Here is a 27871-nt window from a genome sequence, read left to right on the forward strand (position 1 = left end):
AACATGATCAGAAGCTTTTTAGAGCTCCCCACACACACACCAAACGCACATACACGTGACAGAATTACAAATGCATGAACAACTGCCGTTCAACCAATGAGCTTCTGTTACATCACAGGGCAGTTTTTCCACCTAACATTGTCTCGCTCCTGTTTCTAGCACATCTGTAATTTCCAGCCCCTTTTTCTCCATTCATCCGTCCTCCATCTCTCTCTCTTTCTACATCCCACGCTCTCTGCCATAGAAATTCTATCAGTAAAACCAAAGTCTCGCTCCATAGGCGGTTACCCTCTCCCAACCAATCATAACTTTCCCCTTCTTTCCTCCGTATCCAACCATTTCCCCCGTAGCAGCACTCCCATCCTACCCCCCGTCTCGATGCTGTCCTCCTTTCCCCAGCTCTTTCCCCCCCATCTCAGAGATTTTACTCTCTACTGCTTTCATTCTCCAGCACACTTCAAAAACATACACAAGTTCTTACACAATCTCTTCTCTTATTTTAGTGTTGTACAATATGGTGTTTGCCTGAAGGCCATTTCTTTCCACCCCTCCTCCATGTTTTCTCTCCCTTCTAACGATTTGCCTCGCTATCCCTTCAACTTCTCAGTCTTACCTTCTTATCTTCTACATGTCACTTTCCCCTCGTCTTTGAAGCTCCGCATTGAACTCAACGTTATGCCTCTCAGCAACCTTTGTGTGTCCTGTCCTCAAACCATACCCAACATATTAATTTAGTCCAACCCTATTCTTACATCTGTCCTCGTCTCATAACCTCATCTTTGCTTGTCCCACTCCTCTTCTGCTCTAATCTGCAAGGTAATCTCTCTTTTTTCCAGTAGTCTGGTTATTTTAACCCCCCAACACACACACACACACACAGATACACACACCTGAGTGTTGTGTTGATCTGTAGGGCTTTGCTGAGCATCTTGGCCCCGGAGTCCTCCAGGAGGTTGCCGCTCAGGTCCACCTTCCGCAGGCAGGCGTTGGAGCCCAGGGCGTTGACCAGCACGGTGCCACGCTGGCGAAGCCTCGAGTCCGACAGCGAGAGGGAGTGCAGGGTCTTAAGAGAGAGAGAGAGAGAGAGAGAGAGAGAGAGAGAGAGAGAGAGAGAGAAGGAACACAGAGGAAAAAAAGACGGAAGATGATTTGAAAATATTCACTTTCAACGGTGAAATTAATTTGGGCGGCAAATTGCCCAAAATGTCTCAATTTAGTTAATTAGTCACAATCATCCAGATATAATCAATTATAAGCAGGAATGAGATATTTTTATTTGACCTATGATTTTATGAGTGGCAATCATGCTTATTAATACAAAATATGTTAGGAAATTGTGCACAGTAGTTTTCGTAAGTCCAGTAATACATTTAAACAATGTTATTGTTATTGCACTTATTTGCACATTCTTTCTTTTTTCTGTCAACGCGAGCTGTGTTTTTTCCATAAGGACCCTCAGTTTGAATAAATTGGAAAAACTGTTTTTACAATTCAGACACTTTTAAGTGAAGATCTGATAAATAACGACGATCCTGTAGGTAAAGAACCTACCCACAGGATAGGTTCTTTACACTAACAATCACCATGTGAGTAGAGGTTTGACTACATTTATTAATTTCAGCTGCACAGACTATCCATAACCAGTTTGTGTTTGCAGCATGCATAATAGGTTTAAAATAAGACTATAGCTGTGTCCTAAATCCCCCCCCTCATTCACTATATATAGGGTCCTCTCTGTAGTGAACCGTTTAGTGAACTCATCTGAAAAAGAAAAAAAACTATCGGACACTACTCTGTGCAGATACTTCATTGTTGCAGGATTATGATGTAACATAATCTTGGGCTGGGATAAATCCAACAATAACATTTTAAATGTAATTTTTTTTCTTTGTTTGACTTAGTTTCTGCTGTGATGCGCTGCGCTCCTCGTTTTTACATTTGTACGACGGATCGGGCTACTGCTGCCTCCCACTCTCCTCCTGTCTCTCTGCCGCGAGTGCAATTGCATGATGGTCTATATTGCTCGGTTTGTGACCATCGGTTGTGCACTACTTTTCACAATGCATTGTGAAACATTAAATCCTAGACATATAGTATACAAATTTGCAAAAACAATTCGGACAGCACTACAAAATGGTGAACTTACCATATAGTGATTAGTGACTTATTTTGAACACAGACTTTAACGTATTGAAAAATGTACACTTCCTAGGCAAGAGAGAAATATAAAGATTGATACTACTCCGGTTTCCCGATAGTAAATTTAAAGCTGCCCCTAGCATCTGGGTGGCTGAAGTTAACTTAAAGTCAAAAACAAGAGCAAACTGCAACTTTTTACACTTTGTCTTTGTACAACTTAAGCAGACAAGATAACCAACAATCCTGGAAAGGATTCCAGGTTTGTTAAAGGAGGGTGGCTTGGTGGATTTCGCTTCCTTTGCCCGAGCCAGGCTCACTGTGTCCCCATATCTCCTGTCGCTTTGGTGAGTTAGGTGAGCTTAATATAATAAGCTCAAGACCTTAACATGTAGAGAAACCTTACAGTTAAGCTATCCTTCTCAAGAAAGTGAATTTTCCAAAATATCAAACTACTCCTTTAAGAGTTTTTTTTCCCCCACATCTTGTTTATGTATTTCTTTCAGCTGTTGGCACTTCTCATTTTCTCACTTTAATTTTAACAGCTTTCTGTGAGTCACAGTTGAGTGTCAGCATGGGGCACTGGATCAAAGCTCCCTGCAGGAGGAAGATGATACTGATGCGCGTGTCGTCCTCACATGGGTGAGCTAACAGGGCGACCTCCGAGAGACTCTGTATAATCCCTTTAAACCTACACGTTCACGGTCATCAACGCCTTTGCAAGTTGGCCGGCATCGCACACATCACTCCGTATACTCGGCTCAGGAGCATAGTTGTGAGCGATCACCATCAACAGTGGTAAATAATTGCGTAAGCTGCTTGTCATGCTGAATTTGCCGATGGAGGGCAGAGGGAACCTTGGGAGTCTCGCAAATAAACTGAGACCGTAATGATTCATTCGGCGGGACCCACAGACATCATGACATCACAGGCCCACAGGCAATATGACTCATGAGCATGTTTGCACCTCGTGTGCTAGGCAGGTGGGAGACTGAGCTGAAATGCCCATGAACGAGGACACAAGGTTTTAAACGGTGACATGGGCGCGTTTGTGTGTGTGCAGAGGGAATGCGTGTGTAGCGACAAATCTGTGAGGCGTGTGTAGGCGTGCATCTGTGCATAACGCCACAGAGGATTCTCGTGCTTGTGCGCATGTGGAGTGAACACAATATGTTACATAATCCAACTCACACACTCTTCCTCTTGCACCAACTGAACTAGTTTCTGCAGGATGTCGTCCAACACCCTGCGGAGGCAGATAGAAACAGAAAACATTGGACATCAGTATCTATCGCTCGCCCTCCTGCCATCTGCACTGCCGGTTTCCCTCGTGGTCCCTACCTGCCCTTGATGTTGAAGTTCTTCCCCAGCATCAGGTGTTTGAGGGAGGGGTGCCTGGAGAATGCTGGGATGACAGCCAGCAAGTCGGCATCCAAACCTGTAAACAACACAGCTCACTGGAGTACGAGTGCAGTGCCAGCAAGGCTACTGCTGAGGCTTTGTTAAAAAAACACTTCCCGCTAGATGTTCCATTAAATGAGAGAGTTATCACCTTGAACACAAAAAGACAAGTTATTAACTGATTACTTAAACTGGAACAAAAAGTCAGATTTGAACTTCCTGAAAGTTACACCAGTGCCTCGCAGATTAATTTGATAGGTGCTAACATCGCTGGCTCTCAAAGCTCATTATATCGTCTCATGGCCCGTTTTTGGATCAAACTCTTCCTGCCCACTGAAATTCCAAAATACTCCCAATTAACCTCACTTCCACCCACTCGCACATTCAAAAGCTCTAGGATGAGGAACGAAGGGGAAAGTGGTAACCATGGCAAGATATTTCACCGACAAACACTGAAATGGCTGTTAGATATTCTCACAAGTCTCTAATTAGGGACTGAGCGGTGACTGGAGCAAGGACACTATTGCTCCTTGTATTCCTCTTTGTTCGCCTAAACATGACCAAGATTAATATCAATCTGACATTGCATGCTATAGATGATAGGCTCCAGCTAACCCTGTGACCTTCCAAGGATAAGTGGTGTAGATAATGGATTGATGGATGGATGGATAAATGTAATAGATGAGTCATATTAACCATGGCATGTCTCATCTTTACGAACACGATTAGAGTTCTTGTAAAGAAAACTATGAAGATGCATTTGGCTGGTGATGCGTTGTTTTATTTTTAAGCCTTTAGAGCTTAGCGTGCTACAACTCATTTTACAGAAACGGACTGTTACAGTCAGTGGGGGCAGGGCGGTGTGCTTTCAGTCCGAGGATGGAGCTAGACTCCACATCCTCAGATAAAGTACAACCGACAGCCTATGGGCAATAATATCTGTCCCACCAGTAAAGCTGATAAAATAACAATGACTATAAAATCTGATTTGCAGATAAACCAGTTAGAATGAACACAAAGCTTTCTAGTTTTACTCTTTCATCCAGCACACAAACAATAAAAAGTGACAGTATATGATATGATAAGTAATAATTCTGAAGCAGATTCCAGAGCATTATCAAAGGGCAAGGCAACAACAATTGCAAACAGGCAGGTTTATTGCACTAGTTTTAAATAAATACAAAATAAAAAAAGGAAATTATCCAAGGTTAAGTCAAGGTTGAATCCCTTTTCAATACCAAATGAGCTTGGTTATTTTACAAATGCAGCTAGTCTCATCTCAGTGGAGGTATTAAAGGTAGATTAAAAAAAAAATAATCTGCAATGCTGCTTGCAGCTTTTATTTGAAATTAATTTCCATTGGTGTCAGTGATAAGAAGCTGTGACATGACAGAGCAGGAGGAGGAGGGGAGCACCAGAGACTTGTTAATGGTTCTCCTGTGATCAAACTAATAAAGAGATGAGATGGGAAACAAGGCACAGTCATCTCATCTGCTTTGTTTTTGTCAGTGGGTAGTGGTGAGCTGGATAAATGGTAAAAACAGGACGGCAGCGTTAATATATCCCAAGATACGTATTTGTATGCATTGTTAGCAGAATGAGGATCAAATCTAATAGTTAAGTATTGACTCTTTGTTGAGAGAAAGTCATCTTTGATTTTCAAACTATAATGTATGCTCAGATGCCACATTCATTATGGCCAGATATCTTATAACGAAGGACCTGTCTGTGTTTATATTCCACTAAAGTGAATTTACGTTACTAGTTCTGAGAGAGCACTGCAACCGTAACCTGCACCAGTTGAATTTATTTCATGTATCGGTTGCTTGTTCACAGAGGGGGAAATATAAGAAAATGAATGATCGAGATCTGTACAACAGAGGCCAAGATATTGTGATATTGTGTCTCTAGTATAGATCGAAATCCAAAACCTGTGTATTCCAAAAATCCCACAGTGCAGCTCAACAGGGTCGGTCATTAAAGTCCAGGCAACTTTGGGCGAGAGGCAGGGTGCACCCTTGCCAGGTCACCAGGTGTATCAACCTTTTTTTTGTGAGACATTAAACCTCCCTCGTCCCCTCGGAGGAGCGAGGAGAGTTTGAGTTGGCCGCCACACAACCGCACAGGAGGGTTCCGAAAAGGGAGGAGAGCAAAGCCAGAGCTGCGTGCGGCACCGTCCTCGCAGCATCCGTCATCCTCCCCCCTGGGGATGGAAGAGCGGAGAAGGAGAAGGAGGCACCGCACGGTCGTGGACAGTGCTCAGACGAAGTGGAGGAGACAGAAAAATAAAAGGAGTAGGTGGGAGATCACTAGCGTGCCACACCAACACAACCCCGGCCTCGGGAGACACGCTGGCCCTGGGGCGCAGCGCGAGACCCTTCGAATCAGGCTGTAGGGGAGAGCGGGCTAATGTGGCATATTTTTTACATTTGCTCCCCTCTAGGTGAGCTAAAATGCAATATCAGTCAAATGTACAAATTTCCCATTAATTAAGGATGTATTTTATAAATTGAAATGATCAGAATGTCTTCAGGAAAAAGGGCAGTGAAAATATAATTGTTATAAAAAAAGTGGTCTTGTAAGTGTGACACTTAATGTTTCACTTTAAAACTACCATAACAACACATGTTTTAATAGATAAAATCCTGACAGCTAGATTGACAACCACTGATATTTGACTATTAACAGAATCATGGGGATTGGTCAATTAAGCACATTTATGATTCATGTGATCTCTTGCACACCCTAGTTTACCTGCACATTGCTTCTCTGTCCAATTGGCAGGGACAGGGATATTGTTTTTCTCTGCGTATTCAAATGCCAGTTCACGGCACTTAACTGGAGCAAGGCCATGGAACTGGTCAGCTAGTTGTTTCAAGTGTTTGGCATACTCCATCTCATCTGTGAATATTCTCTTTACCTCAGCTACTGCACCCCAGGCTACTGATTTGACTTCCCCTTTCTCTTTTTTCTTTATGAATCTTTTGAGGGTTGTCTTATCAATATTTCTATCCCTTCCAGCTTTTCTTAAGGACTTCTTTCCTTGCATGACCTCAGCGGCTGCACTCTCCATCTCTGCGAGGGGTGTTTGGCATGATGGCTTATCTACAATGTTTAGGACATTAAAATAAAACATATGTAATGTAATATTACACTACAATATGTTTAAGACTAAAATTAACTTGTGCTTCATGTCTCACTTTACCCCACAGCCAACATTTCTTAGCAATTCAGGCTAATCTTCAGCTAGCATCAATCACATGGTTTTATATGTTGGAAGTTCACCAACATGTATGATATAAGTTTTCTCTACCTGATTCAATTTGTTTTGACCAGTTGATTAAGTTCAAAGCAAGAAAATTTACTTTTACATGCAAAAAACACATTTTGGTGAAAAAACATTTTCCACAGCACCAGAACCAACTTCTCCTTCATGGCAAGGGGGGAATGGGAGGGGCTTGAAACATAATGATCACATGACCACAAATGTGTTCCGTTGCCTAGATACAGGGGGTGTCTCACATTACCCGATGTCCCACATTATCCCACTCTCCCCTACCGGTAATGATCCTTCCGCAGGTTCACCTACGGAAACCTTGTTACGACTTTTACTTCCTCTAGATAGTCAAGTTTGATCGTCTTCTCGGCGCTCCGCCTAGGCCGTTACTGACTCCGGCGGGGCCGATCCGAGGACCTCACTAAACCATCCAATCGGTAGTAGCGACGGGCGGTGTGTACAAAGGGCAGGGCCTCAGCAGCCTGTGAAAGACTGTTTAGTGTTGCAGGGCTCAGCTTCAGACCAGGTAGAGCATACAAAGGCTAAAATAACTTTGAGAACCTGCTGCTATTGCGGCTGAACAAAGCCTATTGGTAGTATTGTTGTTCATACAGGATTTAGTCCAAAGGTCTCAAGGTCTCTTCCAATAAAGGTTATTGATAACATTCCACTGAGGTTTGACTTTTGGCACTATTACAATACTTATTGTCAACTAGTTATCATGTCGTCCGCTCCATGAAACACATGTTAATGCTCAGTAGTACATATTTGGCACTTTAATGTATTGACATTAAAATAATCCCCTTACATTACTCTGACTTTTATACTTTAAGTAGTTTTGAAACCAGTACTTTTACACTTTTACTTAAGTAAAAAGCTTGAGTTGATACTTCAACTTCAACAGAAGTATTTTTAAACCCTAGTATCTATACTTCTACTTGAGTAATGAATGGGAATACTTTTCACACCTCTGATCACCGGGCCGTCACACAGAGACAAACAGCTATTCACACCGATGATTCTTCAATTAACCCAAAGATCTGCGAGTTTTTGAACCGAGGAAACTGAAGTAGCAGTAGAAAACATGCAAACTCCACATAGAAAGAAGCCTGGCTGAATCAACTTGACACATCATGATCATTCAAATCTAATCGATTCATCGGTGAGTCCAACAGGTTTGTGTCGGATTTGGAAAAATGCTTGTGGCATTCTTAAGATGACATATTCACGAGACATGAAAGGGTTTTGTAAGGTCACTTTGACCTGAACCTTTTTGTTAAACCACCTAAATCTTAAGTCTAAGGGAAAGATTGCTACAAATTAAAAAAAATCCCTCAAGATGTTCTTGAAGGATCTTGTTCACTAAATGGGAACAGACGGACAATCCTAAAACATAATGCCACCAGCCGGACGGAGGCACAAAAAGAAATGGTTGCATCAGAAAACATCAACTATTCACTGGTTCCATTGTTTAAAGATGAGCTTTAAGTGAAAAACTGAACGCGCTGGTATCCCCACCATGATGCCTGCCATCAAAAGGGTTTCAATGTGACTGTACGGCAACAGACATATCATAATCTGTCCCCTTGTGGGTGTGAGAACACACATGTGTGGTTGTGTTTCTTACCATTATCAGAGATGTCTAAAGTCGACACGCATGAAACTCGAGGAAACAGCTCCTGGATCACCCCGGCACCTGCCGACCTCAACTGTAGGTGGAAGACAAGGAGAGGAGCGGAGCATGATGGGATAGCCACAAGCATTTATCTATGAAGTAGATGAGTAAATATATCCAGAGCAGCGCAGATTGACAGAGCGTACCTCACAGCTGCTGATGTCCAGGTGTAAATCAGTGATATGAGGGTTATTGGACAGACCCAGGAACAGAGCCCTGAAGGGAAACACAGGCAGAGCAGGAGAGGAGAGAGAGAACAAAGCAAGCAAACAGATTAATCGAGAGGCAGAGAAGGAAGGAGGAGTGAGCAGAATGATAGCCAGGTACGAAGACAAGGAGAAACAAAGGGCAATTAATGGACAAAGGCGATGAGAGAATGAGGGGGTGAAAAGAGTGAGAAACAAGGATCAGTCCAATTGCTGCTGTTCCTCCCTCTAACAACCTGAACACATAGTCCGACCCCCCCTCGCTGCTCCTCGTTCTCATCCGCACACCTAAAAGCTCCAAAGCCATATTAAAGGATTTAGGAAAAAAGTAGCTTAAGAAGAAGGAGATTCATAGCTCAAACAGAAATCTCCTGAAAAGAGGGTATTTATTCAAGAGACATGGTAATTTGCAGTGCATGCACACACACAGGCCAAGCAGGGTGCAGTAGAAAAAACAAACAAAAAAAATTGTATTTGCACTTCAAGGCCCCGCTGGAAGTTGTTCACATGTAAGGGTTGTACAGCATGAGGAGGTAATGAGCAGAAGTGCAAGGTGGGGAGTCCACTCCTACATTTTGGCAGAGATCCATCAGTCAACACAAAACCAGCTTGATTGTTCGCAGTTTGCTTTGTTTGCTCAGCCTATTGATTGTACTGGTTGGCTACGGAGGAGCAAACAGCGGGCTACATACCCAACAGAGAAACTGCAATCTAGCTCCACTCTCACTTATCCCTGTAGGGACACTCTGTTTTGCTTGGCAGCTCACTGGGCTGGTTTGGTTACAGATCTCCTGAAGCTGCTCAGGATGAGGATGCAGCCTCCTGCACAAAGACACATCAGCACAGGGCACACCGGGCCAATGTGGAAGCCTTCATACTGTGTCCTCTGATGGAGGGCCAGTCCAGTTACATGACAGCAAATGGCTCCACTGGTGAGGAGAAACGTTTGAAACCTAATGCCAGCCTTGATGATTCAATAACACTGATGGATTTGGATACAAACTACTCCCCATATGGTATCAGCTATTTTAGTAACCAAGCCTGAGACAACAAAACCATGAAGGATAACATCCCTGTGGGTGCCGAGTGGTTTGGCTCGTTCTGACGGTGGAGTGTACCACTGTCCTCTCTCCGTGATTGAGCTGTGCATTAGGGGGAGATTGCAGAGAACATGAGAGTAATGCATCTAAATTCTTAGAAGTGTCTCCACCCACTGCTCTACACAAAGGCACCTTACAGCAACATGAGTGGATGCTGCTTTTGGACGAGCAGGTTGTGGTTGTTGAGACTAAGAGAGAGGCAGTTTCTGAAAGAGCTGTGGGAAGCACACACACACACAAAAATATAAAAACCTTCACCAGAATTTTAACATTCATCCGGATCTGTGAAATCCACTGATTGATCAAATACAGCAGATGGATTATAATCTGAGGAGTAGCACTGGCTCCAGGTTCGAAATGAAGACAGATGTCTAGTTATTTAGTGTATTGGTTAATTTACAGTATTTAATTTCCTAGCTTGATTCATTTTAAAATCACTTTAATTTTAATGATGAAAAAGTGCATTAAAAATAAAATAAAATGAAATGCTTGCAGTCTGGCGGCACTCTATGATGCCATCTCCCTGTGTCTGATCTGTAGCTGCTCTCGCTCTCACTGGGCCCTTTGGTGACAGAGAACTCAACTAGCCACTTCAGTTTAAAGTTATGAAGTCATAAAGCACAACGGCATGAAGCTTAAAGTACACACATTGGCAGAGCGCCACGGACATTTACATTTCATAGATTTGTGATTTAGCTTTCTCCTCACTGCAAATATTGATTTACGGGATTCATTTAGAATAATTTATAATAAAGCGTCTAATTAAGTGTTTTAATTGCTTGACATCTTGAATATTTCTGATTTATTTATTTTACATCTGCTGTGTAAGATTAATTTTGGAAAGGCTGGGACACAAATTGTAATAATACCTCAATGAAATCCTTTTTTAGCACCAAACAATCCTTTTTTATATTCCTACAGAAATCCAATCAGTACCTTGATGCAATAATAAACTTACGTAGAATTATGTGACATAAAAGTGATTTTTAATGTCCTTATATTTCATTCATGATGCCACTGCATAGAATATTGTTGTTAGAATTGATGGTATTTGCTTGTCACTATATTTTATTTACACAGACTATAAAAACGGAACATTGCTTTATTGAACATTTGGTGGATGGTCTGTATTTATACAGAGCTTTTCTAGTTTTGATGAACACTCAGAATGCTTTACAGAATTCACACACACCCATCATACAGTGAATCTATGTTCAGCTGTTTATCATTTATCACTCACACAGATGTCAGGGGCAAATTGGGGCTCAGTATCTTGCCCAGGGATGGAATGGAAAAGCCGGGAATGGAACCACAGCACATTACTGTTGTTCCCCAGCGAGTTTGGTTTTGATTTACATCTTTCTCATAAACTATCAGTATAATATTACATACACTATCTGATGTGTTTATTAGTGTATTCTCATGGCTCTACTGCAGTTTAGTAGCACCAACTCAGTGTGTGCGCTGTGTCTAGAGGTTCTCCATATGCGGGGAAGCGGCTCAGTTGCCAGTTGACTGTCACACACAATGATGCACTGAAGGTTGAATACTATAGTCAGCAGAATAATGATTACATTAACACAAGAGGAAACACTACAGGTTAGGGGGCATTGAGGAAACACTGGCAAAACACTTGGTTTACCAATTAAAAAGAGCATGAGGGTATTATCCACAAGTACACCACGTTAAACAGGGGTGTACCAATTTATACACTTTACTAAACATAAATAAAACAAAAACACAAATATAGTCGTATAAAATTCAATTAGAAAATATATATATTTAATAAAATATATGCATTTCTGCACTAATTTGAAAGTGTGAATTTCTCCAGTCATTCACCAGGAATGTGAATCTCAATGTGTGAGACTCATTGTAAACATTTTAAGGTAACGCATGGCCATAGATTCCTATTTTAGAAATGAAATGACGCAGAAATGTAACGTGGATTGGATATCGTGATGTTAGAGATTTTAATTTACTAACAACTGACAAATGCAAAACCACATCTTCAAAACGTATTCCATTCACATGTCAAACTTCAGTAAACTGAACATTTTAATACTTATTGGCATTGCAGCCAAACTGAGTCTACAGCTGAAGCCTGATTAACCCTACAGCTCATAGTTCCCTGTTCAATGTTTCCTGACCCCATTTCTCTGGACGTTACATGCCACTGGGATTTAAATGGTGTCTTGGTAACGTTGTCAGAAATGTACCTGGCTCTGCAACTCTTTTTATCTTTTCTTCTTTCTCTGTTTAAAGAATGTGAGTGTCTTGACAGTGCATCGTTTTTTATTTTTTTTATTGTGTTTATTGGATCAAATTGGTAATTTTATAATGTCCATAAAGGAATTATTGTGTTTAATGAGTACTGTGGCCTAATATTTGTGTGATTTGAGAGAAATCACATCCTCCACACAACTTGATTTTATTTCTATTAAATCAATAACGATGGCACGCAAAGGGAGTCAAACTGAGTTTGAGATAAAGATATACATATGCTCCTTTTCTTAACTTTTTGTCTTTCTATCTTTACATGTAATTTTTATCCATGATATGCTCACAGACCTCTAGGGTTTCAAATGTCCTTTTAAATCCATGCAGGTTTGACAGTGACTCACCTCAGTGAATCCGGTGGGACTTTCATGGAGGCCAGGCTGACGTGGCTCAGGCTGAATGCTGAGCTGAAGAACTGGCGGAACGTTGGCAGAGAATCTCTGGATTTTCTAGAAAAGGAAAGAAAAGAAGGAAATAGAAAGGTTAAGAAATATGTATCAGAGAGGAAGGCAGAGGAGGACAGAGGGCGAGCGCTAAAGCCAGATCACAATCAGGCCTTTAGACTGACCTAAAAAAGGTGATGAGAGAATGATGGGAACCGATCGGACGCCGGTCGAGACGAGGGAGAGGGTGACAGAAGGACGTGTTACGCTGCTGGTGATTGACAGAAAGTTTTCCGCAGGCAAGCCGAGAAGTGACAGAGGGGGACCGCAGCGACGGGAACGAGGGAGCGAGAGTGATAAAGAATTCTAAATCAGCCAGATGCTGGCTGTGACATTAAGGTCAGTGTTATATCAAGCAGACACCATGAAAAGGTTGGCATTAATTACCACCACCAGTTAAAACGGTAACACTGACCAATTATCCAACCATCTGCCTGGCATATAGAGAGCATTAGTCCAGCATCAGAGGAACTGCAGAAAATATGCCTGTGCCCATGTACAACATCCCTCTGAGTCATTGTCCATAAGGGGAATATCCTCTGTGATTGCAGGATGGCTGTAGTACACTGGTTCAGATCAGTGTTTCGAAGTTGTCTCAGCAGCCAACCTGCCATTTCAGCCCCAACTGCACAAACAACTCGCCACAGGGGAGGATGAGGAGGGGGTCTGGAGCCCGCAGGAGAAAGTGATGAGAGGTGAGGAGGAGGAGGAGGAGCGAGAGGGAGGATGAATTCACCTTCCAGACAGATGAAGTTTGTTTTTCAGGAAAAGATTATGTGCTACCTTTCTTTTCAGGCAGCTGCTATGTTGTTTACCTGTACAGCACAGAAGTCAGATTTAATACCATTTCCTACTGATTCCCCCTCGTCTAGAGAAATGAGGAGCGCTGTTTTCAATTATCCACTTTTAATGGAAACACACGCACACAAAACTGTATCATTTTCATTGTGAACAGTCTAACCATTAACCAAGATTTACAACTTAGCCATACATTTACGCCCAGGCTTTTGCACACACACACACACACACACACACACACACACACACACACACACACACACACACACACACACACACACACACACACACACACACACACACACACACACACACACACACACACACACACACACACACACACACACACACACACACACACACACACACACACACACACACACACACACACACACACACACACACACACACACACACACACACACACAGTCTGGGGAGAGACTAACAATTGAATAATAGTCTGGAACTCCCACTGCCCTACCTGTGTCTGTTTAAAAACATTTTTTATTACATTACAATCATTTATTGTGATGGATGGTTTACAAGTATTTTATCCATTTTTTTGGAATAGCCAGAAACCCATGTACCTATGCCCCTCTTAGCACTCATTAGGGGATTGCTTTTTAAGCAAAACCCAACACTTAACTTATCTTAGACCTGAAAAAGCTCAACGAGCTATTGAAAAAATTGAGGAGCTTCAAAAATAACTTTACATTAGAGGATAATAAGCCCAGATTTCGGTTCCGATTCTGCCTTTCTGAAAATTGCGAGGGCGTTGAAGATTTAATGCCGATCTGGACAGATTATGTGGTGAACTGATCCTCTACTGGCAGCGGTTTAAAGACATAATCTTAAAATCACAGACTTAATCACAATGCTGTAGAAGGTAAAGAAACGCGATTGGGCGAATGAGCAGAAAGAAGGAACAGCCACTGAGTGCGAGCTGACTGGAAAACAACATAGAATAAATAAAAACTTCTCTCTCCTGTACCAGGGGGACAGTAGAAAAGTAGGACAAACCTGTGTCTTTGGTAACAGCAGGAACACCATTAATGTGTCCTGTTGTTTGTGCAATGAAACACACAAACAAGCACAACCAACTGAACGCCTCTGGCTGTCAGCCTTAAAGTTATTGTTATTCTTCAGTTACGTTCGATCACACAAGTTTTTGTGAGTTCCCAAGTCACTAGAATTGCCACTCAAAAACTGTTTTTTAAAACGCTGTGTGTGGTACTACATCGCGACTCATAGATGACACAGTGATTGAGTTTTCTCAAAATTAAAAGACCAAAAATTGGTTACATCTGTTGTTATGTCTGTAGTCTCCCAAGTTTTAAAGCAGTTACTTTGGTGTGATGATGATGGAACTAGATAAAAAGTCACCGGAGTCTCAAGAACTCACCCTGAAGGCAAAAAGGAAGGTTGCAACCTTCTTTCATCAAAAAGTTTCGATATCATAAACCCAAAGGAGGTTATCTTTCTGCAATACTGAACTGAAACTTAAATATAAAAACACTGTAGGGGCTACTGGGATGAACTAGTTGGGAACTTTCTTGTTTGCTGTATACTTTTGAGCGTTTAGTCACATGACTTTCATCTGCAGCAGAACTTCCTGATGTCATAAAAACTCAAAATTTTAAACATTATGCTCCCATTACCATGGTAACCCTGCAGCTCCCAAAAGTAAGAAGTAACAGAGCAACCAACATAACATCAAAATAGTTCAACATTTCAAAACCACGGCCAACAAGGTTCGGTGAATTCTGTTCATTAGGTTGGTCCACTACACCACAGTTTATTGTGTTGATGATTCACAACACTGCTGTTGAGTTTTACGTTACTGAACTATTTTCTCACCCCTATGTTTTAATATCGCATTGTCAGGGCATTACAGAAATCTTTCAAATATGCCTCAAATTATCTTAAAATGGCTCTTCACCACTTTTCAGCAGATTTATTTGAACTGTCTCTTCTTTCACCGTTGACACTTTGACGTGACTGCTGCTGTTTTAAAGACTTTAAACACCAACTCTTCTTCAGCCGTATGTTTCCACTGACACCTGAACTACTGTCACTGTTTTAGCTTCCAACTGACACTTTATTGACACTTCAATTCAGCGAACTGACTCAGCTTCTGCAGCTTCAGTGCTTCCACACAGACATTTCAAAGGCTGCAAAACCTCAGCACGGTAGAGGACAATTAAACTGTCTTCAATATTTCAACGGCTATTTCTCAGAGTTATGGTGGTATGTGTCATTTTCTTTCAAAATAAAATCACACATCACACATTAGAGAGAAAGAAAAGATAACCTCACGTGCTCTTACCGTTTCCTCTCATGTAAACCGAGGCTAAAAAGAGACATCACCAGCCTGTAGCAGCAGTCTGTGCAATTTCAGAACATCATAACTGAAAAACCTCTCTACACTCTCCCCTCTGATCCAATTTTATCATGCGCCCATGTGTTTGGCACAGCTGTTTAATAGATATGAGCCCCGTAATGTGACTGGCAGAGTATAACATGACTAATCACTGAACCCCTCCAATTTCCTGTCCACTTTGTGCATATTGTACGGTGAGGAGGAGCCCTTATTGTCCTTGTGCCTATGACCCGCCGACTGTTATCATTGCACCGGGAAAATGCGATTAGCATTCGCCAAGCTGGTTTGTCACTTGACAACATTATTACTGAAGTTTTTGGAGGATGTCGATTTCAAGCTCTGCATGTTTGCATACACTCATTTATTCCTTCTGCAATGAATACTATTTTCTCTGTGATTTTTCGATGGGGGCGATAGGCTAGAGATTAAAAGCTCTCTGGCTGCATGGATGGAAAAAATATTAAGACCATATATATATATATAGACCCAATACAGCCCCCACACACGGTAGTGCAATAGCATAAGTGAGCATGTAGCGGATAGGGATAAATTGCCACAATATGGCAGGCCGCCACAGTCTAGACAACTAATGTGAAAGAGTGGATATTCTTGACCCTGTTAAACGTCTTCCACACAGCTCCATCATCCAACACTAAACTTGGATAAGCGATGCATGTAGCAAGAGGGTTAAGGGGTCTCTGGTTTTGATTACCTCAGAGTGTGTGGGACAACAGCGCTTTCATCGACCCATTCGTAACAGTAAGCATACAACCTGCTGAACGGCCCCTGTCTCCTGAGCAGATGCAGTGTCACAGACTCTTTCACTAAGCACTCTACAGGGAGCTGTATCAGCAGCTTGTTACCACACACTACATGTGTTTCTATCTTATCTATACGGGCTGCTCATTGTTTCTTGTGAACGTGTGTATGTGATTGGCTGAAGGAGGAGTGTGAGGCAGCCCGTCCATATTCATGAATGGCAGCCGGGGGGTTCTTATCAGCTCGGTTCATATTCGTTGTCACCGCAGCACCGAGGCCGTCTCACTGGCAGCACTGAGCCACCAAGCATTTAATACCCGAGGAGCCGTGACCGGCGGGAGGTGGAATGAACTACCGACAGAGGGAGGGGAGGAGCAGGAAGATGTGAGGCGAAAGAGTGGTAGAGGGAAGAAGATGGGGGAGGATAAGGAAAGAGGAGCAGCGAATAGAGGTAGAGGAGGAAGGTAGTTCCCGTCCATACCAATATGCCTGCAAACTCACAACCCGAGACCACTCATTTACACGCATGGTAAACAGGAAGACATGCGTCACACTTGTGTCCTACACATGTAATCAGTTGCATCATTGTAAAATGCAGAGTTTAACTGGACAACAGCTGCTGGCAAAGATAACAGGGTCAGCAATGCTTGAAATTGACCCGAACCAGAGCTGAGTGAGGAAAAAAGAAATGAAAAAGAAAGGGGCAACAACAAGGGAGAGTGGGAGGGTGGAAGTCACCAGTAAAAAGAAGCAGTAAAACTGGGAATCAATCAATATTCCCATGTTACACTGGACTGACGAAGAGAGAAGAGCTCCAGTAAGTGACAGAATTCATGTCATATAAAAGGAGGAGGCCAGGAAGAAAGGGCGAAAAGAAAGGAGGTACAGGCAGACATGAAAAAAAGTCAAAGATCACTAGAGAGATGCAGCCTGCAGGGAAACAAATGCAGTCGTGGGAGCCTGGAGAGCGGAACAATAACTCCTCTCAAAAATTAGTCCCATTTTTCTCTGTTACTCTGTAATGTAATATGCTGAGCAGGGAAGCTCATGGGCTCCTGGGGGACACGACATGATGCCAGCCAGAGCCGCTTCTGCCTGCTAGCTAGATAAACAGAACCACATATACATGTGTGTGTGTAAAACACAAACAAATACACTTGCTGGCAAACGCATAAGACAAATAACTTGTTAGCAAACAGAGAGGTGTATATTAAAGACGGATGGGAGTACACAGCAGAACAAATGAGGGGAGGGAGTGGTGCGTGCGTGCTAATTCTGTCAGTGAGGTCCAGGGCTAAACACTAATCTACAGCAGGAAACAAATGATGATGTTTGCTCTTCGAGGCGCCTCCTGACTGGAATACCTCCAGAGCTGTTTGGCAGAGTCAGAGCAAGAAAACAAATGTGTTTGTTGCTTCGAAGAAAAGAAAAAAAAAACTTAACAGGGATTTACACAGTGAAGTTGAAGTCCCACCTGTGAGAGAAGGCGTTCTTGGACAGGTTCAGGTAGGAGAGGTCAGCGCAGCAGCCCCGCAGCAAAGCCCCGAACAACTGGTGGAGAAACAGAAACAGAAAATTTAGACTGCATAAAAACTGTGTTTGCAATTTGTCTCAGGATCGATTTTTTCATTTTTGTGACGTATGGTCGGGGTCAGCTCAGGAGCGGCTGTCTAGTAATCATAAGATTCCTGTTCCAATCTGAGGCTCCTCCGCACAGATGTGTCCTCGACTGCAGCTGGCGCTGCGTCATCTGTGTGTGAATGTGTGTGTGTGTGTGATTAGGAGATTGAGACATTTATTGTAAAGCGTTCAGCTTGGTCGATAGAGCAAGAAAAGTGCTGTATAAAATGCAATCCAATTACTTTACTTTACAATTTCTCAGAAATATGGCACCATCAGGAATGAATGTGATGAATTCCCAATATGGGTTCCTATCAGTGATTGAACGGACACATATGTTGCTGCTGAAGATCGGCTGTGAGTACAGAGGAAGACGCCACATAACTGCTCCTGTGTGTGCACGTGAGAAGAGCACTTAACATCCCAGTGCTACAGTTTCACTGGGAAACAGTGATAGAAGACTTTGGCTCAGGTTTGACTTTGTGCTTGCACACGGCAAAGATAATCCCAGAGTGTGAACACAGAGACAATGACTTTAAGTAAACCAGTGCCAGGCAACCATTTTGGCTTATGAGAACAGACAGACACTCAATATCTAGCTCAGGCCCATGTCCCGATTCAGATGACTTCAGTTAAATGTCCCTTCAAACCTCTCAGATGGTTTCATTTAAATAACTAATCGATGCACAAAGAAGAAATATCAGCCAATATTTCCCACAACAAAACATGTAAGAACATCCAAAGCATTAATATAGAACCTTCTCTTTTACCAAATGATTCATGTAATGACCCTTATTTTGGGAACCAAATTAATAAATATCCATGTATTTAAAGTAGGAGAAATGGTTCAAACTTTTTTACAGACATTTGGCTGTAAATACTTGATGTACATTCACGGAAAGCTAGGGTTAGTAATTATGGAAAAGCAAGAGCAGGCTACACTTTGAATAATGCAAACGATACATCCCACCTCCTCCCGCCATCTCTGGCATCAAAGCTATACCCATTTGGGGTTTTAAGTCACTATGCCACTTTTCAGATGCCTTATGAGTTATTAGCAGTTCCAACAAGGAGTAACGTCTCCTCCAAACATTACAGGTATACTAGAGCCTCCTTCTGGCCTGCCCAATAAATCATGTCCCCACTCCTCTTGGGAGCCTTCAGAGGGGCCCTGACCCCTGGGAGCCAATGGACCGAACATCCTGTGTGTTAAAGTAGTACAACTAGTGTTTAATCCTGAAAGTGAGTCCTTTCATTTTTATATGTTTTGAAAAGTGCTGTAAATTGTGAAATGTGAAAACGAAACGTGAAAACGAAATTTGAAAATAGGAAACCAATTAAAGCCCAGGTTGAATTATTGATTTACTCGAAGTTGTGTCCTAATTGTAGATTGAAGTGTTTCCACTAGTCATTGACGCACAGAATGTTTAGGAAAATTTTGTTCTTGAACTTTTCTGACAAATGTTTAAATGACGTTTTGAAAGAATGGTTAAAAGCTATTGCAAACCATTCTAAACTTCTGGAAGTCCCTTTTCTTCAATCTATATGCCAATTTAACACATAAAATAAAAATAAAAAAATCACGAATTTGGGTTAATTGAAACCTTTAAAGATCAGTTGCTTATTTTTGTTTAATATTTCTAGGTCCTTGTCCATTTAGGGGTTAATGGCCCCTAGCTCTGACTGCAACACAGCAGGAAGATACTGCTTTTCAAAGCATGTACAGAAAGTGGTCGTCTGTCAGAAGTCCATTAAATCTCGTAAGCAGGACCCAAATGGACAATAAGACGTGTAATTGTGTTACATTGAATCAAAGTCTAGCCACGCCCATACCAGGAAAAACTGAATGACTTACAGCTCCTTGATTTATTATATTGACCATCAAACAAAAATCAGACAATTCCTCTGAATGTATGATCAACATAACATCAGGCAGCAGTGTGGCCATTCATCTATTGATCTGTTTCAAGGTGTTCACAAAATCTAATTTGTGAAGACTTCAAAATACGGAGATCAGGGAATTATAGGGATCAATGTCAGAAACAATCTTGAAATGAAGACAAAATCCAGTATGTGTGCTTGAAAGGCAGGAGAGCGCTCTAAGCAAATATGATCAGCATCAAAAACCAAATTTCTTGTGAGACTCAAGGCAACATCTCATCAGTCGCGAGAGGTTAAACTATCAGACAAATCCATTTTTCCCAGGCACTGCGATCCATCACCCAAATTGACTAATCGACCGCCGTGGGTACGTCAGCGCAGATTAAAAAAGGAACTTGTTAATAATTCAATCTCATAGGCCAACACTTAAAAAGACTAATTTCTCCTAAGACGTTTTTTCTCCACAGGATAAATGAGAACGAACGAACAGGACGTGGGACAGCTGTCGCTGAGACGTCTCCAGGAGAGTTTTAAAAACAGATAAGACAAAAGTTTGGAAACTTGCAGATAACGCAAAGAACAGATGTCACTTCCATTCATGCATATAATTCTATTCAAAATTCGGTGTCCCACGTTAGCAGGAGGGAGGAGGTAGTTTCACAGGTCGGAGGGTTCCTCCATGAAACCGACTCCTGCCTGACGAGCTCCCAGTTTTTCAGTGTTAAAAGAATAAAGTGGAGGGAGGAGACATTGTTAGAAGAGGATTCAACATCCTTCTCTCAAGTGACAGAAGAACAACACAAAAACTCCATTACAAGCTCTCAAAATCCTTTTTTACTGTAAGTACACAAGTATTCAGCCTCACTGTTTACGCTGTGATTCAGCTACTGCTTTTGCAAACCGAACATGCCCTTCTGCTGCGAGTTCACTGTCTGGCGTCTGTTTGTTTGTGAAGCATTCAAGACCTGCAGTGTGTGTTTGTCGTTGAGGTTAATACCGACAGCTTTAAAAGAACACTTTATTTATTAAATTATCTTTCATACAAGCTAGTGCCTACATTGTTCAACAATAAAGAATGAGGCAGGTTGCAGCAACAGATTTTTACCTCTGCTTAGAGGGGGGTTATGTTTTCAACCTTGTCCATTTGTGGGTTGTTTGGTTTGTTGTATTAATTGTAAGCTTTGTAAGAATCATACAAAAAGTACTGAATGGATAACCACAAAACTTGGTAGAGGGATGCAACATGTGTCAGGGCAGAAGCCTCTATCTTTTAATGTGGATCCTGATCCTGTTTTTCAACATTTTCACAACTTTCCAAGGGGAAAAAACACGTGGAAAGAAACTGGCACATTTAGGGAACTGATATTTATCAGTGTGTAAAATCTGTAGGAGCTTGATTGAACTTAAGGAGAATGTTGAGCCTTGGCAGCTCTACTGAGTGCCATTCTAGTTAGAGTAAATTCAGCAGATTCTCATTTATTTGAGAAAATCTTTACACAACTTGTGATGAAGACGCGTTGACATATTTGAATCATTTATTTCTTCAGTTTTTAAAATATATATATATATCTTTTCTATCTTGTCGTCCAGCACGGAGGTTGTATATTGCTGCTAATAAAGTTTGCCTCATGCTTCCCTTCCCAATCAAAAATAATAAAGACTCACTTTTGAATCAAGTTTTAGTTTTGACTGCTCTGAGCTTCTGTAGAGAAATGGCAGTGGAACATGCCAGACTCTGAAAGAGGACCTGCTCCAGATTGGTGGGGCATTTTCAAAGGGCTCATTCTCAGCTAACCCTAACGATGATTCTTCATTTCTCTCTGCTAAAGATCCTCCTGAGTCCTACACACTGGGCTTGTTAAGTGAGGTCTGACATTTAAAAGACTGAGCAGAGTAGATCTCCAACTTCTCTGCAGCGGAGATGGAAAAAATGAAAAAAAGTATATTGATGTGTGTTTCAGCCAACCTCGCACATCCCTTGTGTGTGTTCAGCCCTCAGCAGCAACGCAGCACTGATGAAGCAGCCGACAGAAAAACCCTGACCTCCCGTTCAGCCTGCACTTTTCACAAACTCTACATCTTCATTGTGTGCATTCACAGTGAAGCAGTCAAAAGTGTCATCTCAGCGTTAACCAGCAGGGGCAGACACATTCAAGTGGGGGGGTCAGTGAGCTCTTTGAAAGCGAAAAGCTCTGTCATCCCTTCAGCTGGTGGCGTCTCTGCTAATGTGGCGGGAATCCGTTTTGTCACAGTGGCAGACGCTGTTTAAATTTAGATGCAGCAACAACACAGACAAATTCAAACCACCTGAAGTGACAAAGATATGAACCAGTACATGAAACAATGGCTCCTGTGTGCTATTCATACACTGTATCGCTTGTATAATTCATAAGCGTACATCTGTATTGTAGCGCTCTCTAAGAGCTGCTACCATCACTAAAGGCATTAGCCCAGGGAAGAGCTCCAAGAACAACTGTGCGTGAGTCAACTGAGGCAACAGTATTTTTACATGGCGGGTGTTTCATATTCTGGACGGTACCCCTGCCTTGTGATTGGCCTGAATTCCATCTGCAAGATGAGATCAGGCAGAGATGGGTGGATAGAGACTGTAGCAGACGGCGAGTACTAACCGAGTCCACGGTGCAGTCCGTCCCAGACAGGTCCAGATGAACCAGGCAGTTGGGCTGCGCCAGGAACAGGTACAGGTTCTGCACAGGAGAAACAGGGAGCGTCCTTTTAGTGAAGGAATATATGACATGCACCTTCATACAGTACTGTGCAATAGTACTGAGCACTTCTTGATGTTTATATTCTTCACTCTACATTAAGCAAAACCATCAGGGAGGCGTCTGATCAGTCCCCAGCTCATCCTACATCACAAGAGCCTGATTCATAGAGAACTTCCTTCAGCGACAAGAAGAACAAGGAGTCCTGCGACAGATGGTCTGGTCCCCACAGAGCACTGATCTCTGCATCATAGAGACATGATGGAGTATTACGTTTTTCTCTCGTTTCCGGCATTTTGTTTGAAGATTAGTTTTAAATAAAAACTATACACTGGATTATGTAAATTAGTGTGCCTAAAACCTAACAACCAAAAACCAAAAAATGAATCTACCGACGCATTGGATTATACCACACACCCCTACTCTCACAAAATGGACATGTACCACCTCACTGCACATACGCACCTCAACAGCGTTTTCTCTTTTGTACAAAATTTAAGTGTCTTTGGTGCAATACTTCCCTGGAATTGTGCAATAATTCTGAACTGCACAGACTATGTTATACGTTTAAATATATCCATACTCTCTTATAGCAGTGCAGATGGCAACAATCATCCATCCATCTATCTATCTATCTCTACATACACATCAATCATATACATTCAAATAAAGTATCCATCTGCATTAGAAGTTTTCGTGTTATATTGCTTTACATAAATGAATCGGAGCAGATTGTATGTGGATTTCTTCCATGGAACAACAGAAAACAAACCATTTCATGTCAAAGTGAAACAATTCAGCATGTATTATTGTTTATTTTATATTCATTGCTTAACAATTCTATAAAATGTGGAATTTTTCACCCCCTTTAAAATAGGACATAAAGTACCACAGTCACTATTTCTGCCGATAATTGAGCGGAGGTCAGTCGTGTTTTCAGCTGACTGTATAATATATACATCTGTATCTGGTACATCTGGAATGTTGCGAGTCCGTTTTGTGGCAAGAGGGTTTCTGCCGGTGTCATTACGTTTTAAGACCATTTAAGACAATAACACATTTTACAAACCATAACTGTAGATGGAGAATAACAAGGTAAGGAATTTTGAATGTATGTTTACATAATTAAGATCTACCAAAAGATATTTAAGGCACAGTTTTATAATATTTAACTTGTTGAATACTTTTTTAGGCCAGGTTACTGAACCCTGTATAAAGACAGAGGAACTCCACAAAAAGCTGAGTGAAAACCACAAGTCAGAGGACGCTTACGAGACCATTTCATATTGAACACCCCTTCGAGTCCAGTTAAATCGATCATCAGGAAATAAAAAGCATGCGGCACAGCTGTAAATCCGCATATAGAGCAGGCCATCATTAAGAGCCGAGTGAGCGCACGGGGAGACGAGTGAGGGAGGTCGGCTGCCAGGAGACCAATCACACCTCTGAAGGAGTGGGAGGCTTCAGAGACTGGGGACAAACGACAGCTGATCTCATGCTTCACCTTTCACAACTACCACATGTGTGTGTGTGGGGTGGGGGGGGGGGTGGGGTGGGGGGGGGTGTAGGCTAGAGATGCACTAACATCTGAGCTACAGCTTGTCCAAAGACTCATGGGGAACTGAGGTCGGCTGGAAGAGGCTTCAATATGTGGTGGTGGCAAAATGACACTGTACGGCTACGACTCTGCACAGGGTCATGGGTGAATCGTGAGGGTGATATAATGCAGCAAAAATAGAGAGATTTAGAAATACAGAGATTCTAGATAAAAACCAATTTGGAGAAAATTAGTTTTCCAGCAAGGAACAAGCAAGAAAATGAAGTCAAAGCTACGCAGGGACTTAGAACCACCATTAATATATGGGAGATTTTTTAGTTCAGATCTCAGTCCAATTCACAATTCTTGGCTGAATTTAAACATCCTGTTCACTCACTATCCCCGAGCAGCCTCACAGAGCTCGAGCTGTTCCGCAAATATGGAAACGAGTAAATACTTGTAGATGTAGATTGAAAAAATATTCTATTCGCTTTGACAATTTCAGTTTTCACTCTGAGATTAAAGGTTGTCTATTGAAGGATATGTTTGAGACCAATTTAAAAAAAATATAAATTAAGGCATTTTTCTATCCACTCTGACAAACGAAGAAGATGATGTAACAACCTTATGCAATACAAGAAGCACCAATCCCACTAAAACCATGTCGAAAAAGAGATGATGCAATCACAGTATGTTGGTATCATGTCTGAATGGGAAGGTTACAGATGCATACAACAGGTGGAAGCAAAAACACTTTTCAGACATAACTGACCACCTGAAATTTAATTTCTGGAGTTCACATATGAGAACACCAATCTTTGAGTCAGTTGCAGGGGATATTTTTCGTATATTTTTAACACGGCCACCGGATAAAATGTCTGGAAATAATCAGCGTGTGCCCATGTGAGAATATACAGCAGGAAAATATCTGGTAAATTCACAGTGAGCCAGTAGGTGTGTTAACAATGTTTTTATTAAGTGACGGAATCTGTTTTAAATAAACAAAGACTATATGTATGTGCCACGCACATACAGAGACGAAGATGTCAACTTGAAAAGACCCAGATTTGAGAGCTTTTAATGATATGGGCTTTGATGTGCTGTGAATAAAAAGAACCAGAACATTTCCCCAATAGAATTTAAATGTCATGACCTAGCTAATATTCTACCCATGTTCCAGACGTTATCCAGACAGATTCACAATGCCTGACCCAAACTATCTCCAGCTGTGTCAAACACTTAAAAACCTGGGTCCAGACATTTTGTAGCCATGTCTGAAAACTGCCTCAGTAAACTAAAATTGGTTCATGGACAGTGAAAGTGTCTGAGAGTGTGTGTCCCTCACTGTGGCGTCCTCTCCAGACAGAACCCCAGGGTTTTTGCTCAGGTCCAGATGCAGCAGAGAGTTGGAGTAGTCGTCGCTGGAACACAACGCCTGAGACAGAGAAACAACACCTGATGGAGAGGGGACAGACAAGGAGATAAAATGAGGCAAGGACACCAAGTTCAATGCATCCATGAATCATTGAGCCACCTTATAATCAGCCAAGATGACTAATAAGCAACTGATAAATAAAACGGTACATGATGGAAAAGGGTAAAACAAGACCTGTGGCAAAAGGGTAAGAGCACCCTGAAAACAAAAAAAAACAGAGAAACTCATTCTCTCAGATCAGATCACTACAATTACACCCACATGCCTGAGCCCCTCATTCAATTCCTCAACCTCCAAACACTGAAGCAAAGCACAAACTATTCATTCCCCAATTTGTAGCGATCAGGAGGGAAATGAGGGGAAGAGGGGACAGAGTGTCTAATCTCCCCCCCTCCATTGACCAATCAGCTGCTCAATTAAGCTGCAAGAGGAGACCTCTATAAGACATCGGGCCTGTGCGACACTATCACGTGTTGGTGCATGTGTGTGGGAGCAACGGTGTAAAAGCATGCGTGAGTGTGTGAGTGTATTTAGAGCCAGATTGGGGGGGGTCTGTAAATATTCAACAACAAAAAAATCAAGAGCCTTTGCAAAGTCATCCCAACACCTGGCATCCAAGGTCAGCTCCATCAGTGCATTCATGCTGAATCATGGTGTCCATTTATACAAGAAAAAAATCACAAGAGTGATTTCCCCATTTATATAATCGAAGTGATCTGTGTATGAAAGCCTTTGTATATATTTATATATATATATATATATATATATCCACTATGCACATTTTGTACACATTCCCTCAGTATCTACTCACTACTATGTCGATGAATGGAGGGGTGGGTGAAGTCGTTAAGTCCACAAAACACAGTATCAGGGGCAAACAGTGTAGCAGCCGAATCTTATACAACTCAAGATATTAGTGACCTATCTTCAGAGGAAAAAAACATAACATGCCTCAATACTGCTCGTGTGGTGTCATCAATATTTTAAATCATATTTTTCTGTTTTTTTTTTTTATGCCTGAAGAATAGTCACTATTATCGTCAGTAGTATTGGATTTGGTCGCTAAACTGTTTGCCCCCCACAACTTCAGAAGCGTTTTGTGGACTTAAACAATTCACCCACCCCTCCATCTGCACAGGGGTTAGAAGATGAGTGAATTACAATTTTTGGTTAAACTTTTCCTTTAAGAACTTTCAAGACTGACTAAATGTTTTGACGAGACTTTAAGAGTTGGTAAGGAACTACAGACATCAACACGTTACCTCACCTGGGCTAACAGAAAAAACGTTGACATGTTTCTTTCTGTCAGAAACTCAACTTGCTGCCCTCTAGTGGATAAAATACCGATCAAACATGCCAGCGTGGATGCATGGAATTATCTGGGCAGGTTACATCTCTGGCAAATGGACTTATCTCTTTTCTTACGTAAAAGGCAGCATAAATGAACCAATATGATAACATCTTTTAAATGAATTACCCTTCATCAGGAAGACAAAGGAAAATTTTAATTAGATTTTCTTTACAAATGTGTTTGTGGATGGACATTACCAGGTCTTTCCAGGATGTAGGAAGTCTGTGTACTTAGAAATATTAAACCATAAATGCTCACATCTGCGACTTCCATGTTTATTATGGACTTGTCCTTGTTTACTTCTGCACATGAGCAGTTCACATTGGAATCTGATACTGGCCACATTTTTAAAGACAATGAGAACAGGTGACCGACTCTAGAAAGTTTACACACCGTTCCGACTTTTTCCATGTAAGAATTGTCAAGGCCACTATGGCTCTCGGGAGTTTTCAATGCAGCAACATTTTCTGTAGCTTTCAGATCTGTGCCTCGACGCAATCCTATCCTCAGCTCTACAGACACTTTCACTTAGTTCTCTCAAACTCTTGGCTTGATTTTCTTTTCATTTGCATTTTATGAGGTCTACTATAGATAGATGTATACCATTCGAGGTCATGTCCAATCTTTTGAATTTATCACATCTATCATTCAGAACAAGGTATAGAAACATCTCCAAAAACGAAAAAATGTGAGCCAACTTTCAAATGTCAGCAAAAGGGTCTGAATATTTAATTTATATTTCACTTTCTTTCCTTTCAAAATTAAGGTTTCCCTTTGTCATAATGCAGCAAGAGTGGATCAATGAGTGAATAGGGGAGTTCAACTATTTTATATTATAAGGCTAAAACATTAGAAAAAGGTCTGAG

The 27871-nt window shown here is 41.7% G+C and overlaps 1 protein-coding gene across 4 annotated transcripts in view; it reads right to left on the reverse strand.

The window, feature by feature from the left end:
• Positions 1-27871, reverse strand: part of carmil3 (capping protein regulator and myosin 1 linker 3) — a 92312-nt gene that overhangs the window by 24975 nt on the left and 39466 nt on the right. For all 4 annotated transcript variants that reach the window (XM_062405286.1, XM_062405288.1, XM_062405285.1 and 1 more), the window contains exons 13-21: positions 25565-25674; positions 22587-22664; positions 17930-18006; positions 12420-12524; positions 8636-8705; positions 8442-8523; positions 3478-3574; positions 3328-3382; positions 891-1063 (exon numbers count right to left, since the gene is read on the reverse strand). In XM_062405286.1, the coding sequence (XP_062261270.1) occupies positions 891-1063; positions 3328-3382; positions 3478-3574; positions 8442-8523; positions 8636-8705; positions 12420-12524; positions 17930-18006; positions 22587-22664; positions 25565-25674 (847 nt within the window). The remainder of the gene's footprint in view (positions 1-890; positions 1064-3327; positions 3383-3477; positions 3575-8441; positions 8524-8635; positions 8706-12419; positions 12525-17929; positions 18007-22586; positions 22665-25564; positions 25675-27871) is intronic.

The sequence above is a fragment of the Platichthys flesus genome, chromosome 14 (genome assembly GCF_949316205.1).
Source record: "Platichthys flesus chromosome 14, fPlaFle2.1, whole genome shotgun sequence".
In the NCBI taxonomy this organism is placed as follows: Eukaryota; Metazoa; Chordata; class Actinopteri; order Pleuronectiformes; family Pleuronectidae; genus Platichthys; species Platichthys flesus.